Source organism: Arachis ipaensis, chromosome B3 (genome assembly GCF_059453495.1).
Source record: "Arachis ipaensis isolate K30076 ecotype BB chromosome B3, ASM5945349v1, whole genome shotgun sequence".
Lineage (NCBI taxonomy): Eukaryota > Viridiplantae > Streptophyta > Magnoliopsida > Fabales > Fabaceae > Arachis > Arachis ipaensis.
In genome coordinates, this window is record NC_142438.1 from 7,438,767 (window position 1) to 7,457,947 (window position 19,181).

The 19,181-nt window shown below is 34.2% G+C and overlaps 4 protein-coding genes and 1 pseudogene across 4 annotated transcripts; all 5 read right to left on the bottom strand.

The window, feature by feature from the left end:
• Nucleotides 1-376: 376 nt before the first annotated feature.
• Nucleotides 377-1,237, bottom strand: LOC107632287 (uncharacterized). Its single transcript, XM_016335985.3, has one exon. It carries the CDS (start codon nt 1,235-1,237, stop codon nt 377-379), a length of 861 nt encoding a protein of 286 aa, XP_016191471.1.
• A 994-nt stretch (nt 1,238-2,231) lies between these two features.
• LOC107628870 (small ribosomal subunit protein eS25y) lies at nt 2,232-3,980 on the bottom strand. The gene is made up of 4 exons (XM_016331492.3): nt 3,842-3,980; nt 3,689-3,763; nt 3,417-3,551; nt 2,232-2,588 (listed from the first exon to the last, which is right to left on the bottom strand). The coding sequence occupies exons 1-4, from the start codon at nt 3,842-3,844 to the stop codon at nt 2,475-2,477; spliced, it is 327 nt and encodes a 108-aa protein (XP_016186978.1). The 5' UTR covers nt 3,845-3,980; the 3' UTR covers nt 2,232-2,474.
• A 998-nt stretch (nt 3,981-4,978) lies between these two features.
• On the bottom strand, nt 4,979-5,699 carry LOC107632286 (uncharacterized; annotated as a pseudogene).
• Nucleotides 5,700-13,105: 7,406 nt separating this feature from the next.
• Nucleotides 13,106-14,139, bottom strand: LOC107632285 (uncharacterized). The gene has a single exon (XM_016335983.2). It carries the CDS (start codon nt 14,061-14,063, stop codon nt 13,194-13,196), a length of 870 nt encoding a protein of 289 aa, XP_016191469.1. The 5' UTR covers nt 14,064-14,139; the 3' UTR covers nt 13,106-13,193.
• Nucleotides 14,140-16,462: 2,323 nt separating this feature from the next.
• Nucleotides 16,463-18,256, bottom strand: LOC107628869 (small ribosomal subunit protein eS25y). The gene is made up of 4 exons (XM_016331491.3): nt 18,144-18,256; nt 17,960-18,034; nt 17,688-17,822; nt 16,463-16,749 (listed from the first exon to the last, which is right to left on the bottom strand). The coding sequence occupies exons 1-4, from the start codon at nt 18,216-18,218 to the stop codon at nt 16,636-16,638; spliced, it is 399 nt and encodes a 132-aa protein (XP_016186977.1). The 5' UTR covers nt 18,219-18,256; the 3' UTR covers nt 16,463-16,635.
• Nucleotides 18,257-19,181: the final 925 nt, after the last annotated feature.

The window sequence follows — 19,181 nt, forward strand, 5'->3', positions numbered from 1 at the left end:
AAAAGATAAATTTAATATTTATTAATATATAAAATTATATTAGATATTTTAATTTTGATTAATTTATAGCCACATATGTGCACAACCTGACATTATACACGTTCTCAAGAGGCCAGCTATTTATTCTAATTTTTTTCCCTTTTCTTTTCCACCTTATTCAGCCTATGCAGACTTATTCTAATTCTGGTAAACAATGAAGAAGGAAAAAAAAAGGAAAATTCTGTTTTTTTTTTTTTTTTTAAATTGTAGCAAATAGTAGAATGTAAAATTGGAGAAGTAAGATATGGAGGATAAGAAAGGTGAAGTGGCATATGATCAAAAAACTATTATTTACAATTTATGTACAAGTATCAGCAAATAGTGTTTTTTTCCATGACTAGTAACTGAAGATATTGAGAAGGGAAACTCTAGTTCTAATTAGTTGCCTCGAAAGGCGTTCCGCGCCTGCTTCTAAATCCTGAATGCACATCACTAAATTTTCCATGTGGCTGTGAAGATTCTCAATTAAGGAAGGCTTGTGATTCATGAGAATCTTCAAAGTTGCATCAACCTTTTCAAATTCATTTGTGTCACATGATTCAACTCTATTAGACTTCAACAATTTGGGCATCACTTTCCACTTTCCCTGACTTTCTTGTTCCTTTGGACCATTGATGAACAACAACAAAGATTCCAATGAGTTCAATGTGACTAATTCTGCTTCTTCTAAGATGGCTAAAGTCGCGTTGTCTTTGCTTGAGGAAGAAGCAACCATAATATCCTTCTTGAATCCTTTCAAGTTTGTCAAGGCTTTCTGAATTATTGCCTTCTTGATCTGTTTCCTTGATGCAATGTATTTTCCAACCTCAATTGAGATTCCATTTTTGGCTTTACTTCGCCTGCGAATAACTGACTCGAGCTCACACACGCTTTCCCTTGATTGCACTAGCCAATCTTGAACTATACTAAATATGTCCAAGAGCCTTAGAGATCCATCTAATAGTTCATGGATGCATTCTCCTGCCAAATCCTGTTGTGAGTTTGGTAATTGGAGCAGATTGTTAATGCACTCATGCAGATCTTGCAAGATATCAAGATTCTTGATTATCGAAGATGATGAAGAACAAGAAGTGACCTCAGAGTCCTTCAATCTCCGGCAATGCTCCTTGCATTGCAATCCAAAAGGGTGTTGCGTCGATGGCAGGCTGTTGCTGCGAAGATGAAGAGAGATCTTTGTGTTTGTTTCAAAAATTGCCATTTTTGTTTCATGTGATCATCAATAGCACAAGTTGTTGTTCTAAACACAGAATATCTGATATCTATATATAGCAAAATTGTTGAGGAGACAAGAAGAATATTTTTCTTTTTAAATATCACAAACTTTGACCTTATAATCTTGAAGCTACCACAGCATTGTTTGGTAAATGCTTCCTACAAGCCAAGCTTCACAACTCATCCCTCATCAATTAATAATTTTTTGATGTTTATCTAAAATGCATGTAGGTGATGATACTAACCATCAAGTGGATAGTTTATAATAGTGTCTATTATTAACTCATTTAAAGTGGGATAAAATATTTATTGATTTTATGCATGCGTGTTAGAAAACATAATATTATATTAGCATACTACAATATTTGCAACTTGTGTTTCGACCCATCTGGTTTGGCAGATCATGAGGAGATTCAGATGATGAAGAGGACAACCACCACAATGGAGTGTAAAGCGTGTGAGGTGTAGGTATCCCCTAGAATTATTATTATTCAATCTTCAGAGTTCAGACTTACATGACACAAGGTTTATAGCACACAACTATTTCAGCTCACAGGAAATATATTTAAAGGAATCACTGGCTAAAAGATTTAGTATAAAAATGCCATGAAAACAATTGGTAACGACATTGACATAAACAAAATTGTCTTAAAAATTTAACTTTTAAAAAATAAAATGAAACATTTTTTTCCATAAAATACTATAGGGAGCAGAACCCATATTTAAATGTCTAAATTTGTGTAGCATAGACGTCATTGTCATCATGGCCAAAATATGATTTAAAAAAAATACTACGTATACACAATTAACCATATACATTTATATATAAATACATGTGCTTTTTTAACATAATATCTATATATTTTGTATTTCAATGTGTCATATATGAGTAGCTAATTTGATATCTGATTTTTAGAGTAATTGTTGCATAATTAATTTACAAAAAGACTGAGAACTCAGCAGCGCTGAACCAATAGAAGTTGATTGTAAATTAGGATTCAGCTTAAATATATAATCACCACATTAGAAATACAACTAAAAAAAGAGTCATAACAAGATCATTAAAATACCAAAAATGATGAAACATAGAAGTCAAATACACTATAAATTACACAATAATCTCAGCACAAGGATTCAGCAATAGTCTAGTATGAAACAATCTAGCCAGAAGTAAATCAAAAACGGGAAAAAAAAACATTTCATTAATCTTGCAAAAACTATATCTAGGTGTTTGTTGCTCTTGTGTAAATCTGCTGACTTGCGTGCGCGGAGACCAGTCTAATTGACCCTCTAGCCATCAACTCTCTTATAGCCCTCCTTGCAAGCGATCCATTAATCTGTAACAATGAAAGGAAAATAATGACTCTTTTGGGAAGAATAAAACATTACTCATCGTCATAGAGTGTTTCATGAGAATCATATATTTTATTGTGCTAAGTGCAAGCAGGAAGCGTGCTGCAAAATCTACACTTAGAATGCCTCGGATAGAAAAGGATAATGAAGTCATGATCGTAACTGTCAGAAAGAGATCATCAAGAAAGACAGGCCTTCAATCGTACACATATTGCGATCTTTAAGCTTAGAGGTGAGGGATATGTAACCAGAAACCAATATGGTTTTTCTAAAACAAATAAATGCTGATCCCTGATCACCTTTACAAACTAGTGGTTTGGCAAATCATATCTACATGACGGGATAAATTTATTAACAATCCAACAGAGAAGAAAATAGTTGTAAAATCCACAAATGAAGGCTGATGTTGGAGACAAAGAGTGGAGTATTGACAACCATAAATAGAAGACAAAATCAACAGTGTGGATAAGATATAAAAAACAAGTAACACGAGCCACAAAAACAATATAACAGAAAAGAAATATGTGCACAAAACTATGAACACAAAAGAGTGCACACAAAGCCTTTTAGAATTAGCCCCAAATAATGCAGCAGCAGAGCAGGACTGCAGGAACATATATGCAAACAGGATAAAGAGTTGAATTTATCCTAAGCTTACAAACTTAGAATGTCAATAGAATTAAAAACAAATTCAAAGACACTTCAAAAAGCAGTGACTCCAATCCTAATCACATCATAAATCTCAGATCCTACTATAAACACACATCAAGAAAGAACACTAATGCTTGGGAGAGTAAGAGAAAGAGGGGTACCCTCAAACGATCAGAGAGAATGGAAGGAGTGATGAGCTTGAATTTGGGAGCTTCAGAGAGGAGCTTGTCATAAGTACCCTGATCAAACAGCACCTGGTTGTTCACCTTCTCCTTTTGCTTTCCCTTGCTCCACTTCTGTTATTCACATTCACAATAACAAAAAAAATCCAAACTTTAAAATCCCCAAAATTACCCAATAGGTCAACTAATAATTCATTTAGAGCCCCAAAAAAGTAACATTTATTTTAAACATTCAAAAAATAAAAGGGGACCTTCTTCTTCTGCTTGCCACCACCAGATTTGGCGGGTTTAGAAGATGGTGGAGGAGCCTTATCCTTCTTTGGAGCCTGCAATCAACAATCCAATGGAACCAATTAGAGTGATGTATAGTGAATTGAAGAAGAAATCAAATTTAGGAGATGCACCATGGAATGGGTTGCGAGAGAGGAAGGAGAAAGGAGTTTGGGTGCAGTGGCGGAAGTTGTGGTCTGTTCAACTCAAGTGGCAGCAGGACGAAAGTGAATGGGGAACCCTAGGGTTTTCTAAGGAGGGGTTAACCTAAACATCTAAACGACGTCGTTGCACTTCTCTTCTTAAAACATTGGACCGTTCTTCCTTTAGGCCCATCTTGTAGACTTCATTTTGGGCTTTCTAGCTCCGACCCATTACCAAAATCGTCTTCTCAATGCGAAAGATGTAAAATCAAATATTAAAATATATCGTGTGATATTTTCATTTGAGGTTCCACCTACTATATTAAGACCTACATAATATGTGAAAAATTAATATTATAATTGTATAATTTTTTTTAGACAAATAAATAATAGTAGAAGATATTTTGATTTTATAATTAATTTTAAAACAATATATAGTGATAGAATACTATAATTGAGATGTCATTCTTTAGATGTAGAAAAATTATGAGTATATATATATATATATATATATATATAATAGATTTTTATTTCCATCCATCAAAAAGATAAAAGATCATTATAACAATAAATGAATAAATTTCCAAAAAAAAAATTTGAATTAACAAAAAACTCTCAAAATTTTGTTTGACGATGACAATTTTGTTTTATCAATCTTTATAAATGGTGAGATGAAGTAGTCTTTTAAAATTTAAAAATGACAAATTCATTTGTGATTTTTTGCTAAATAAGTTTGTCTCTCACCATTAAAAAAATGTTATTCTCATTTAAAGTCTATAAGTGAAAATTTTTAGATGATTTGGTATATTTAATTAAATTATTATTTTAAAAAAATAAGTGTTCTCTCCTATTATATAAAAAAGAATTTAGAACAAAGAGAGATAAATTTATTCCTTTGATTGCATGATTTGCACGAAAACTCAAATTCAATAATAAGTTTACTCAATCTCATTTATTTATTTATTTTAGCTGGGCACATTTAACTATATATAATTTGTAATTCCATCCTTATTAGTTAAACAATTTCATCCTTATCATAAAATAAGTGTTACATTATCTGCAATAATTATATACAAGGGGATAATTAATATATTATAAAATTCAGAAGCCGTTAAGTTGGATCAATAACTAGTGATTAAGAATGTTGAGAAGGACAATTCTGATTTTGATTAAGCGCCTAAACAATGAGTCAAGTCCTTCTTCAAGATCTTGAATGCATGACCCCAATCTTAGTAACTTGTTCTGCAAGTCATCGATGTTTCCCATGTTGAATGCAAAGAACTGCAATGCATCATCCACTTTTGCAAATTCATTATTGTCCTCTGTATTGGATAACATCCTTTTGTTGTTCATCAGTTTCGAAACCAACGACCAACCGCCACGTTTCGATTGTGTAGATCCAGAAATAAAGTTCAAAAGGGATTCGAATATGGCAAAACTAGTAACTTGAATTTCTTTCAACGAGTTAACTGTTTGATATTCTTTGTTGATCATAGAACGGTTGCATTTATTTGCATTGTGACCTTTAAATTTTCCAAGGCTTTGAAGATTGATTTTGTCACCACTTTCCTTGATGTCAAGAATTTTTTAACCTCTAGTGTTAGCTTAATTTGGCCCTGCCTTTTTTCGCCGGATGATCGATTGAAGCTGGCGGCTGCACTCTTTGGTGTGAAGTAGAGCATCTTTTGTTGCTGTGCATGCATCTAGAAGCATCAAGGAACCTTCCAAGAGTTCATCCACCCATTTTTCGCGGCGTTGGTGGACTAATGCTTCTTGTGTTGAGGTAATTCAGTAATTGAACCAAATTTTCGACACAATTGTTCTTTGGGCTTACAGAACAACTAGACATGGAACAACTGGAATAACGCCCTTCTCGTTAGTTTACGGGGTTAAAGCTGTACTGCCAGCAGAGATTAAAGTACCCACCGCTAGAATGTTATTAGATGAAGAAAGGGATTGTGAAGCTGAGTTGTAAGAGTTGGAAGGAAAAAGAGAAGTTGTGGGAAGCAAGATGGAAGAATACCACCGGAGATTAGCATTAGCTTATGACAAGCATGTTCGGCTCAGGGTGTTCCTAGAGGGTGATCTGGTACTAAAATCAGTAGACGCAGTAATAAAAAAGATGTCTTTACCAAAATGGACTCCCAAATGGGAGGGTCCTTACATTGTTTCTGAAGTACACCCCAATGGACATTGCATCCTGTTGGACCCAGATCATGGAACAACCACTTGTCCCATCAATTTCAAGTATATCAAGAAGTACTATGCTTAATTTCAGTTCTAGGAGTTAGATTTCAATTCCAAAAGGCTTCTTTATCAAGAGCCAATATTTATGTTATATTATTCTGCAAGCATCCTACAATGCATGAAAAAACTGCATTAGCAATCATACACTCAAAAGTTTTGAATGATGCATCTTAAGAAATTTGCAGTATAAAATATTTCTAAAAAGTGAAGTGTCCCACCCTCCAAGCTCCTAAAAAAGAGAGCATAAATAGGGTAAGAAAGTCCTAGGTACCTTCCTTTTTTGGCCTAAAAAAACGGCAAGAAAAAAAAAATAGCAGTAGATAATCCTGCTCTTCTTAGAATCATACCTTTCCCCCGCAAAAAAAAAAAAGTGTGTATCCAAAATAAAATGATCACACAAGCAGGTAAAATCCCTAGAGGAGTATGCATATTATATATTAAAAAAAAAGGAAAAATATAACACCCAAAAAGAGGTGTACAATGAAAGTCATAGCAGGACAAAAATATATTTTGTCAAAGCATTACATATTTTACAAAATAAAGTGCTAGAAAACTATCACAGCCACAAAATATCACTGTAAGAAATCACAGAAGAAGCATCCTCCTTATGCTTGGCCAATTGCTCTCGCTCCAGGCTGACGCTGGCAAGCCTAGTCTTCATGGTGTTCAATTCAGATGTAAGCTTGTCAACCTTTTCTTGAAGAGCAAAAACATCAGAAGAGAGAACATGATACTCTTTAGATAATAATTCTTCTCTAGCAAGATCAGGTACCCCAGGTGGAGGCTCCAATTTAGTAGAAAGATTCTCAAGCCAACGACCACTAAATTTAAATAACTTAAGGTTATTTAGATGATTTTCTACCATATTCCGATGAGTACCCCACAAGTCTGCAAGGGAGTGTGAAGTAAAAAAATCCCATGCGTCCAGGAAAGCTTGATACCCAAGCTTCTTGAAAAGGCAGTTTAGGTCATTTGGAAGCAGGAAGGAAGGAGTCCGGGATGCAATTTCCGATAACAAATTCTTCGCATTGCCATCAAAATGCTCAAACTCATCACGGACAGAAACTGAAAAGTAAAACACATTTTTTCATAAAAAACCTATAAAATGCTAGCGCACTTGACAAATGAAAAGAAATACAATGGAACACACCAAGAGAAGCACTAGCTGAGGGTTCCTTTGTGACATGAGAAATACAAGTGCTCAAAGCTTGGAAAGTGGACTCAGACGCGACATGAGAAGCTGATAAATAGGAAAAGATACAAGCATACACACAAACAGCATGAACAGAATCATGTATGCAAATCTCAAAAAAAAAAAAGAAGAAGAAGAAGAAGTGGAGTATAACAGTTGTACCTGCACCAGGAAATACTATTCGAATGGGAGTAACAACACATCTAGTAGGATCCCCTTGGCAGGTAACACCCGACTCAATGTCAACATTGCTCTTAGAACTTGTTATTGCTCGTGGGCCATCTCGAACAACATCTTGGGTAGTACCCTTGTCAGGGACGTCGGGAACAACAAATGAATTAGGAGAGTCCTTACTGACCCTTTCTTGAGAGCTCTCATCGACTACATTTACCGGATCAGAAGGTGCATTTGGAATTGTTGTCATTTTACTCAAAAGACGATGAGACCTACGCTTCACAGCACTTCTAGATAAACTAACCACAGCCTTACTAGGAGATTGTGATGACTTAACAAAGCAAGCAGCAGCAGAAGAACCTTTAGCTTTTGCTGTCAAAGAAGGAGAAATTTCTGAGCCAATGAAAATTGGTGAAGGCGTAGCATCAATGGAAGGCTCAAGTGGTTTTTCAAGAGACCTCTTTGCAACCTTAACAATTGAACTCTCCACTTTACTGCGCTTGACCACTTCAGCAGTAACAACTGAATCATTAGATTTTCTCTTTGAAGGAGGATGTTTGTAACATCTGGCATCCAAGTCTACAAAACACCAGCATAGAAGATACAACAGTCAAACACACAAAGCAAAAAAAGGGGGGGAGAGAGAGACGAAAAAAAAGTGAAGAAACAAAAAACAAGAATCAGCAAAGAGCAAATTACTTGCAATGGTCGAAGGAGAAAGGTTGCTAGTCATGAAATATGGATCCTTGATCAAAACTGGAACAAATGATTTGACATCTGGAACGGAGGTACCCTCATATTGCTAATATGCTTCTTCATACGCATGAGGTAATTCACATACTCCATTGTAACTCCCCCATCCCTATTAAGAGGAACAACCAAGCAAGGATTGTACTCTGGGAGTTCTTTTTGAAACAGAACCTTTTTCATTAAATTTTTCGATGGAAAGAAAATATGCTCCACATTTTTTGGATCTTGGTCCCACCCTAGTTGGCGACTTACCCTATCAGGACGGTAGATCACTGGACAGATCAAAGCTCCACAATGGAAGTCCCTATCCATAACAATCAAACCAGAAATGGGAGTAGGAGAAGTACACAGAAGCCAAAAGTCATAGGCCCCTTCCTTGCCAGTGAAAATATCATTGCGGTCATGTTCAAGACAAGCAGAATATATACGATGAATAGCCGATGCATTAGGCTGGTAAGAGGTTACGTACGGACGAAAACAAAAATTGTCTTCCAAATCAATAACATCCTCCAAAGATTTGGAAGGATGAGTTGAACCCCAAATCCAAGCACGAGGACTTGCCTTCTTATCTGGAAGAATTGTAGGGGGCTTACGGATGGGAGCAAACTGAGAGAACCGCTCAAAAAGAAAGAGTTGAAGGAATATTTCGTCAATGAAAGCTAATACTGGAAAGCGACCATGAGCAATCTTGAGTTGTTGGGAAAATTGATCAAGCCGTGTATATAAACTGCCGAGATACAGAGAAGCCAATGGCAGACGTTCTCCTCCAGCAATCAAGCAAGCTAAAAGAAACACCCCATGGCTCATACACTCGTCCGCCAGTCCCAAAAACACATATTTACTTAACCAATAAGCAACAAAAGCAGCTTCCCTAAGATTTGAAGGAACAGCAGGAGCAGGGACAAACTCACCATTGAGGAAATCACCAAAGAAATAACGAGACCAATTAGAGTAAGAATACTTAACAGTAATCTTCTTCTTCTTGGAATCTTGCTTGTCGCCAACCATCTCTTTTCCTTTCGAGGACCCACGAGTCTTTAGATGCTCATCCTTGGAGGAAGATTTCTTAATATGCCTACTCTTGGACAACTCTTTTGCATACCGACCAGCATCACTTAAATTCGTTTGAAGATGTCTCGCAAGCTTAAGCATATCAGAATCCGGACGAAAAAGAGTGAGATCCACACTGCCAAACACCGGCAGTTGAAGAAGAACCACAACATCTTCTAAAGTGGGTGAAAACTCACCCCAAGAAGTCAGAAAAGTATGAGTCTGAGAACACCACCTCTGCCAAAGTAAACTCATATCATATCCATTTCGTTGAACACCCAAGCCTGCCAAGAAGAAATCAATTAGTGCTTCTTCAATATATAGCAACTAAGTAAAGAAATGATAAGAATCAATTATGATGATGGATGGTAGAGAACAACCGACCTGCAGATGTGCGAATAGCCTCAGCAACACCAGCAAATTTTAATCTCCTCACAAAATCACCATCCTCCTCAAACAATACTGTGAATACCCACTTTTGCCAAACCTTATTCACATGAGTAGCTGCCTCAGATTTAAAAGACGTCCATGAAAATTCTTGGCACTTCAACCGAGAACGAAGTAGAGAAGGACCCACTTGATATGAAGGCTTCTCAACAAATTCACCCAAAACTCTACAATCTAAAGAATCAAAGCCGGGTGTCATAGTTTTATCCATACCTAATAGCGAGCCAGAGGAAGGAGGGTCCAAAAAAGGTTTCTTAATCATAGGAGGATCCACAAAAATAGCCCTCTTATCTGATGGTTTAACCCAAGGTTGGGGGACAGATTCAGAAAACTCGATTGCATATTCTTGAGGAACATCATCCACAGAAGAGTCGGTACCCAAACTATTGCCAGAGTCCTCCGAGTCACTATCCACTATCTCAGCAAGTTTCACACGAGGCATGACAACAAAAAGAAATAATTCCTAAAAAAATGAAAAGAAGGAGAACAGCAACAACAAAATAGAGTGAATATCAATATCACATGAATACTAACGACAAAAATACTTAAAAAATAAAGGAGAATATTGCAGGACACTCAAGAAATTCTAAAAAAGTCAAAGAGCATCGCATGACAAAAGAACAACTAAGGAGTTCTCAAATAAAACAAAAAGCAAAGGTATGGGAGAATCAATGTTGGACTTATTGGATCTCTAGCTATTCATGGGAGAATTGGTCGTTGGGGGTCTATCACATTCTTTACTTGATAAGACCACTAACTCTTTGTATCCTCACAATATCATATTTCATTTGGTGAAGTATATGAAAACATTGCAAGACATTATACGTTTATAACTTTGAAAGAATACGAATATTGAACACTAGTAAACTGCTTTAATTGAAAAAGTTTATAAACAAATTACTTATGACTATGCTATACAAAAAAATTAAATTAGTTTTATTTTTAAATATCTATTTTATACTTACAAATGAACATTGCTCATAATTTTTAATTCAATTTTTTTATTATTTATTATTTGTGATTTCATTGGAAACATATGCAAATGAGGATATAACATCCAAAGTTGTAAGGTGAAAGATCTTTATCAAAAAATCCCTATAGCTAATTCCAAAATTAGCAATCCAATACACATGGGAATGAAAGGGGTTACACGAGAATGAAGACAAAGAACATAATAATAAGGATTCAGAGTAACAAGCGTACACAATGATCATCAGAGTTCAGAATAACACGAGTTTAGAGTAACAAAAGTTTAGAATAATACAAAAAATGTCAAATATACAATAGCAAATATTCAACTATCAGAATCTCATACAAGAAAATAGGAGTACATATTATATGACAAAAAAAAAAAGTGCAACGCTAAAGACAAAAGCAAGAAAAGAAGAAAAAGAGTCTTACCAAGTAAGAAGACAAAGTAAAAAGACAGAACGAAGTTGAATGTGGGAGTGTACTTTGCCCTAAGAAAAACTTCCAATTATTGAAGAAGACAGAGAGTTTAGATGGTAGTGGTGATAGTAGCTAGTGATGATACCGAAAAATACTGTTGTGTAAAAAAAATGAGCACGCTCTCCCTTATCCTTCTATATGTTCTCTCTCCTTATGTGTCTCTCCAAATTCAGGTACGCTTCTAATTAAAAGGGTAAGAGTTTCTCCCCTTCTTATTTCCTTATAATATATATATTAAATTATTATATTAAATCAAATCCTCTCTATTTCTTCATTTAAAATATATATATACAAATAAATAATAATAATATTATGTACACATGTACTATTTTTAAAAAATAAATACATACGTGCATACAAATAAATTATTAATATATTTATTTATTAATCTTATTTATTTACTTATTTATTTTATTAATATTTATAATATTTGTGCAATAACATTCTTTTATTCATTTTTTTATGAGTACATAATCATATTCAAATTATATAGACATATTTATATTTAAATATCATAATATTTACAAATACATATATTATTATAAAAAAATGAATAAAAGAAAAAAAAATTTAATTCTTTAGAGTTATGAATATCAGACACTAAATTAATTGTTATATATTTATGTATAAATATATATTATTTAGTTTATTTTTAATATTTATTTTATATTTTTGATATATATTTTATACAAATAGTTTATTTAAAATTAGTGTTGATCTTTTATATATACTTAGTATAGTTGATATATAATTGATTGCTAAATGATCCAAGATTGATGAAGAAAAAAAATCAAAGATTTGATATATTTCTAATGTCTCCTTATCAAATCTCTACAACTCATACTCCAATTTATTTATTTTTATATTGTAAAATCATGTTTGGCCAATATTTGTTTACGGTACATTGTATCTTTATTATACAATGCACGAGGGGCATTGACATTGCAATTTAGTTGCTACTGCATAATTATAAATATCTTGTCCTTTTGTGAAGTATTAATTTCTTAGAACATGTAGATACAAACTAGTTTAATGCATGAAAATAAAAAAGTTCCATGCTACTAAGCATGAGTTTGTTTGTAAATTGTAATATATATATATATATATATATATATATATATGAGTACCTACCAATAATTATTTTATAATTCTAGCACTTTCTTCCAACACTTTAATGGCAATTGACTTGAGTTTTTTTTTTTTTTTTTTTTTTCATAATCTCCTTTTGGATCCATATTAGTAGTAAACTATAAACTTTAGTCAAATCAACATTATTTTACTATTTTTTTTCTCTCCCTCTTTTCCTACAATGAAAGTGATGGAGTTTTGTTTTTCCCTCTTGATTGAGTTAAACTATAAGGTGCTGAAACATCATTTCCAAATATATATAAAATATTTTTTCTTTTGGCAAAATTTTGAGTTGTGACGGTGATGATGCATTATAGATTATGTTGTGCTGTCTATGTATAACTTAGGAAGAGTTTCAAGTGTCGCGAAAATATTGGTATTCCAGTTGTTTTAACCGTTAATCTGAACTATAAAAAATATATATAATATATATTAATTGAAATGAACGGTTAAAATAATTGAAACACTGTTGTTCTCGGTACACTTGAAATTTTTCTAGTAACTTAAGGAGAATGCAAAGTTATTTAATTTGTTTGATTATCCTTATAATAACAAGAAGACAATAATCAAATCATTCATTACATTCGACATGTGGAATTTAAGCTCATTACTTATAATTGATAGCAATAATAGAACTTTCATCATTGTTGAACCACCAACTTGTTCAGCTTCAATATTCATTCAAAACACCATGTGGATTTAATACATGTACTAATAGTAATCAAGTTCTAAATTAACAAAAAAGAATCCTTATTGTAGTAACTTTAGCAGATTATGAGTAAAATGATCTGAACAGCATTGAAACATAACAGCAACAATTGAAGTCTCAAATCAAATAATGTATACTAAGTAGCAAAATTTCCATGTACAAGTTTATGAATATGATACTATTATCTACATAACTTGTTAATAATTATATATGTTGAGAAGTGAAACTCTGGTTCTAATAAGTTGCCTTTCAAGTTGCTCAATTCCTGAGTCAAGACCCTTAATACATAACTCTAAATTCTCCATAGAATTTTGGAAATTCTGAACAGACACAACACTGCTATGTTTCTGAAAGAGACACTGCAAGTCTCCATCGACCTTCTCGAATTCATTCGAGTTTGATTGGTCTGAATCACAGCATACTCTCTTAGGCTGCATGAACTTGGAGACTACTGTCCAACTGCTCATCTTTGGTTTCGCCTTCGGGCCATAGACGAAAGATAACAAAGACTCTAATTGGATCAGTGTGAAGAGTTCTGCTTCTTTTAAGCTTCTAATCATGGACACAAATTCATCTTGAGTGTTTGAGGTAGTTGGAATAATAGTGAAGCCTTTCTTGAATCCCTTGAAACTCTCTAAGGCATTTTGAATTGTCTTTTTCGCCTTCTTCCTTAAGGACAAGTATTTATCACCCTCGGATTTCAATGCTGATTCGCCCCATCTCTTTCTGCGAATGGCCGATTGAAGTCCTTGTATGCTTTCTGATGATTGTAGCAGGACATCTTTGACAGTAGCACAAGTATCCAAGAGCATCAGAGACCCTTCTAGCAATTCATCAACCGAATTCTTGCAAGATTCATGGCTGAGTTCTTGCTGCACAGTTTGCAATTGAAGTACCTTATTTGTGCATTCATACAAAGCATGCAAACCATTGAGTTTAGAGCTTGTTGATGAGGAAGAGGCAGCTTCAGAAGCCTTCAACCTCTGGAAACACTCCTCATATTGTGATATCAAAGGATGTGGCGCAGAAGGCACGCTATTCGACCGGTTGTGTGAAGATGAGTTCATATTTGTATTGTAGATATTGCAGCAAGAAAAGTTTGAGGTAGAGTTTTTTTCTGCTTTGGATGTTGGTGTTCTGTTGCTACCATATGCTAAATGTGTGTGTATATATATACATATATATAGTTCATTAGTTGAAGGAGACAAGAGGAATATATTCCTCTAAGAAGTGTCACAGAATATAATCTTGATATGGATGTTTAGGACAATTTGGCATTGTTTATGAAATGCTTCCCTCTCACCGTGCTTCACAGCTCATTGCTAATTTTATTATACTAAGGAGAATCTGCAATACATTGTGCTATTGTGCATGCACTGGTATTAATATATAAGCTTGAAATTGATGTGAAGGTTCTTAAATGGAGCATGTAGGTGGGGGGCAAAAGGACAATGAAATCATGCAGTTACCATTGAAATAGGATCTTTTAAATTTGTCTATGTCTAGAGGAAACTGGACCCCTACATTCTTATATTTGATCTTGATGTTGATGTTATATGTTGTGTTGTTTCCAAGCCGTTCAATGAAGCATCTTGTCTCACTTTAATTGAAAAAAAGAGAAGTAGCATATGAATAATCTTTTCATATTAAAGTATTAAGGTTTTAGTGATGATAATTTTCATATTTGCAAGTAACAACAGGTTGGTGCAGATTCGTTACAAGGACTTATGCTTAGGTGCTCTTAAAACCCTACATATATTGTACTCACAATCAATAAGAAAATATGACTTTAGATAATAATAATTAAAATTGATGGCTGAAAACCCTTTGTAATGGACTACTAGGACACATGGTATTTAGCTATAAAAAGTAGAAGAAAAGCTGAATAAGTGAATAGTCCCTTGTATTGATATTAACCATTAGATTAAGATTCCACAATGTAACACTGGCAACAAAAACTGTATTCTAATGTGCTGTACTTTTTTTCAAGTGCAAGTGAATGCCACCTTTGGGTCAGTATATAATTTTGTTTAGCACATGTCTTAAATTCCACAATAGGATAATATGCCCTCCACAATAGGAATCTCTTTACAAAGTTGGGAAATGATCCTTATTAGCCACATCCCTTGTTTGCAATCTAAGTGAGACCACAGAAAGTTATCAACTATCCTTGAGTACCTACACCATACTGAATATTGCACATGCAAGAATTGCTGCTTTGAAACATAGCATGTGATGTATTTTAATTTTTAAATAACAAATCTTGAGATCATTTAGAACAATCTCATTTAAACACTAGAATTCAAGTTCTTTGGGATGTTACTACTTTTTACAAAAAAGGCATATTTTTAGTAACTTTGGTGATCCAATTGTGTGACTTTTGTCATTAAAATTTTTTATACATTATAGTATATAATGTTATTTTTGTATTAACATAATATATATATATATATATATATATATATATATATATATATATATATATATAACTATTAATAGGGGTATTCATGAGTTGGATTGGGTTTAATTAGATCCAGACTCAGCCCTAAAAGATCATAAAATCCATTTTGATCCGAACAAAAAAATGACCCGAAATAAACTGGATTAAACTGAATCCATCCGATATAAAATTAAATTAGTATATACAAATTCGTAAAATAACAAAAATTTACTTTTAAAATTGAATTTAATAAATATTATATCATATTTATATCAAAATAAATTATTTTAAAATAAAATTACCGTATAATATAAAAAATATTAATTAAAATATTAAAGTATAATATGTCATTATTAATTTCACTCTAAAATATATATTTTTATTACAAAAAAAAAAGCTTCAGACCGATCACAGATGACGCAAAACATAATCCGAATCCAATCCGAAAATAATAACGGATTTTGGACCAGGTCTTGAACACTCTTAGCTATTACACTTCATCACTACCATTAAAATTCCATTAGTTTGGTATGTATAAATGTATAATATCCAAAATTCTATACATTATATTTAGATAAAGTCAATCTTTTAGATTAGTTTGAAACCGGATCAGGATCTTAAACATGACCCGATCAAATAAAAGGGACAGCTTTGGGTTTAGCTAAACCCAACTTGACCCAACCCAACCCATGCTTACCCCCTAGCTAATTAGGGATGCCTTTTGACTCATGAGCCATCTAGTGGGATAGAAGTTGTGATTGCAGCAGATAAAGCTTAACACAAATGGTAGATTTGTTGGCCTGTGTGTGTAGGTTGGTGGATGGGTGATCTTGTGATGTAATGCATAGGCGTGAAAGTTGTCCAATCCATTTGATTATTACAAAAAAAAAGGTTGTGGTTGCATAAACATTGTACCTAGCAATATGCAAGTGACCAAAAACACAATTGCAACCAAGGAGAAGTTGGTTGCCAATTAGGATTGGTCTTCAAAATACAATCACCACCTTAGCAATTCGACTATAAAGATAACCAAAATACCAAAAATTGATAAAACATAGAAAGAAGGCAAATGCATTATCTAGGGAACAAAAAGATTCTCCACACAAATTCATAAATAGTGTAGTACTGAAACATTCTAGCCTGAAGTGCACATCTCAAATTGAAAGAAAGATATTTCATCAATCTTGCGAGAACTATATCTAGGTGTTTGTTGCTCTAGTGTAAATCTGCTGACTCGCGTGAGCGGAAACCAGTCTAATCGAACCTCTAGCCATCAACTCTCTTATAGCCCTCCTTGCAAGTGATCCATTAATCTGTAATAGTCAAAGGAAAATATGACTTTTTTGCGAAGAATAAAACATTACTCATAGAGGGCTTTCATGAATCATGAATTGAGGATCGTATATCCTATTGTTCTAAGTGCAAGCAGGAAGTATGCTGCAAAAGCTACACTTAGAATGCCTTGGATATAAAAGCATAACGAAAAGTCATTATTGGAACTGCCAAAAAGACATCATCAAGAGAGAAGGAATGTCAATCGTACATAAAATTGCAAATTTCAAGTTTAGAATGAAGCAATTGACAGCTACACCCAGACATCAAACCTGAACATTAAGTGTACATGAAACCAGGAACCAAAATGGTTATTCTAATAATTAATGCTGAGACCATTATAATTTAGTAGTTTAGTGTCCACATAAACCAATAATCTTATTGACTATCAACAGGGAAGAAAATAGTTGCAACATCCATAAACAAAGGATGATGTTGGAGACAAAATCTGGCGCATTTGACAACCATAAATAGAAGGGAAAAAGTCAACAGTATAGATAATGGATTATCTATAACAAGTGAAAGATGTGTGAACAATTCCACCAAACCCGGACTTCTCATCAGGGTTACAAACTGCACTAAGGATTGAAATCCTCATAATGGCCATTGTGATTTACTAACATAAACACCAGCCAATATAATATAGCAGCAAAAATATGTGTACAAAACCATAAACACAAGAGAGAAGGTTTGTCTGCACACAAAAAGCTTGTTAGGATTAGCCCCAAATAGGGCAGGGACAAGCAGGAACATATAGGCATTACTAACTTAGAATGTCAATAGAATAACACACAAATTCAAAGAATCTTCAAACAAGATAGCAACCTTCACCACTGCTTATACTACAGAACAGCAGAACACACACCATCAACATGAACAATATATTTAATGCTTGGGAGAGTAAGAGAAAGAGGGGTACCCTCAAACGATCAGAGAGAATGGAAGGAGTGATGAGCTTGAATTTGGGAGCTTCAGAGAGGAGCTTGTCATAAGTACCCTGATCAAACAGAACCTGGTTGTTCACCTTCTCCTTTTGCTTTCCCTTGCTCCACTTCTGTTATTCACATTCACAATAACAAAAAAATCCAAACTTTAAAATCCCCAAAATTACCCAATAGGTCAACCAATAATTCATTTAGAGCCCAAAAAAAAGTACATTTATATTAAATATTCAAAAGAATAAAAGGGGACCTTCTTCTTCTGCTTGCCACCACCAGATTTGGCGGGTTTAGAAGATGGTGGAGGAGCCTTATCCTTCTTTGGAGCCTGCAATCAACAACCCAATGAAGCACTTAGAGTGATGTATAGTGAAATTTTGAACATAAAAGGGCATAAGAAACATAGAAAATCGGAAGATGAATGAATAGAATCGAACCATGAACTCGGGTGAGAGAAGAGGAAGGGAAAAGGGGGTACTTTGAAGAAGAGGCGCAAGTATAACGAAGAACATGAAGGCGATGAGAGGATCTTTTTTTGGATCCTTTTTTTTGGGCTTGACCTGCTTTTGGGCTTAAGCTATGTCGTTTCAGCATTCCCTCCTTAACGGGCCAAGCCCAACATTATACCTGCCTAGCTAAAAAAGTGAATAGAAAAGCCCAAAAGTGAAGTGTATACATTTTTTTTTCCACAACTGCAGTGACGATCAGAGATAGCACAGGAAATCTTGTATTTGGGGCAACAACAAAAATTATGGTGTGTTCTAGTATAGCAGCAGAAGCTTTAGCAATCAGGCATGTCATTATTCTATTAAAAAATATGGAGATAAAGAAGGTATTAATAGAATCAGATAATTTAATGCTAGTGCGGACGTTAAAATAAAAAAGTAGAATATGTGAAATTGATCCCATTTTATTAGATATTTTTGAACTCACAAGAGTAAAAATTGAATTTGGTTTCACATGAATTCCAAGAGAAGGAAATCGGCTAGCTCACAAGGTTGCAGCATTGGAGGCTATGGGAGCACGGGAGAGATCGTGGATTATCAGACTGCCTTCAGAGATAATTGTACAAATACGCAAAGATGCACCCTGCAAGTTGAAAAAGCATAATCGTAATGGAGGAGCATCCACGAATAGAAGTGTAGCGATGACAGGAGAAGAAAGAAGACAGCAAAGCGCGGGATCGGAATATCGACACAGGCAGTTTATAAGGTGCGGGTATCAAAATAACTTCCGATGAAAGATGACGATAGCTTTTGGCAAGCTCACGTTGCAAGAGGCTCTGACGACGTCTTGTAGAGGTCCTGCGTGGTGTTGTCATTAGGAGTGGTTCTTTATTGTGGAGTTGGATAACCCATCAACCACCATTACCGAACGGCTGCGGCGGTTACCCGGATCAGAGATGAAACATGAACGAGTTGGATATTTTGAATTTAAAATGTGCTACGAAATTTGATTCATCAAAAAGATTAAAG

Coding starts and splice junctions, on each gene's coding strand:
- LOC107632287 (XM_016335985.3), bottom strand. CDS start 1,237: ATGGCAATTTTTGAAACAAACACAAAGATCTCTCTTCATCTTCGCAGC.
- LOC107628869 (XM_016331491.3), bottom strand. CDS start 18,218: ATGTTCTTCGTTATACTTGCGCCTCTTCTTCAAAGTACCCCCTTTTCC. Junction 17,823..17,959: donor GTGGCAAGCAGAAGAAGAAG/GTCCCCTTTTAT, acceptor TGTGAATAACAG/AAGTGGAGCAAGGGAAAGCA. Junction 16,750..17,687: donor TTCTCTCTGATCGTTTGAGG/GTACCCCTCTTT, acceptor TGACTATTACAG/ATTAATGGATCACTTGCAAG.
- LOC107632285 (XM_016335983.2), bottom strand. CDS start 14,063: ATGAACTCATCTTCACACAACCGGTCGAATAGCGTGCCTTCTGCGCCA.
- LOC107628870 (XM_016331492.3), bottom strand. Junction 3,552..3,688: donor GTGGCAAGCAGAAGAAGAAG/GTCCCCTTTTAT, acceptor TGTGAATAACAG/AAGTGGAGCAAGGGAAAGCA. Junction 2,589..3,416: donor TTCTCTCTGATCGTTTGAGG/GTACCCCTCTTT, acceptor TCATTGTTACAG/ATTAATGGATCGCTTGCAAG.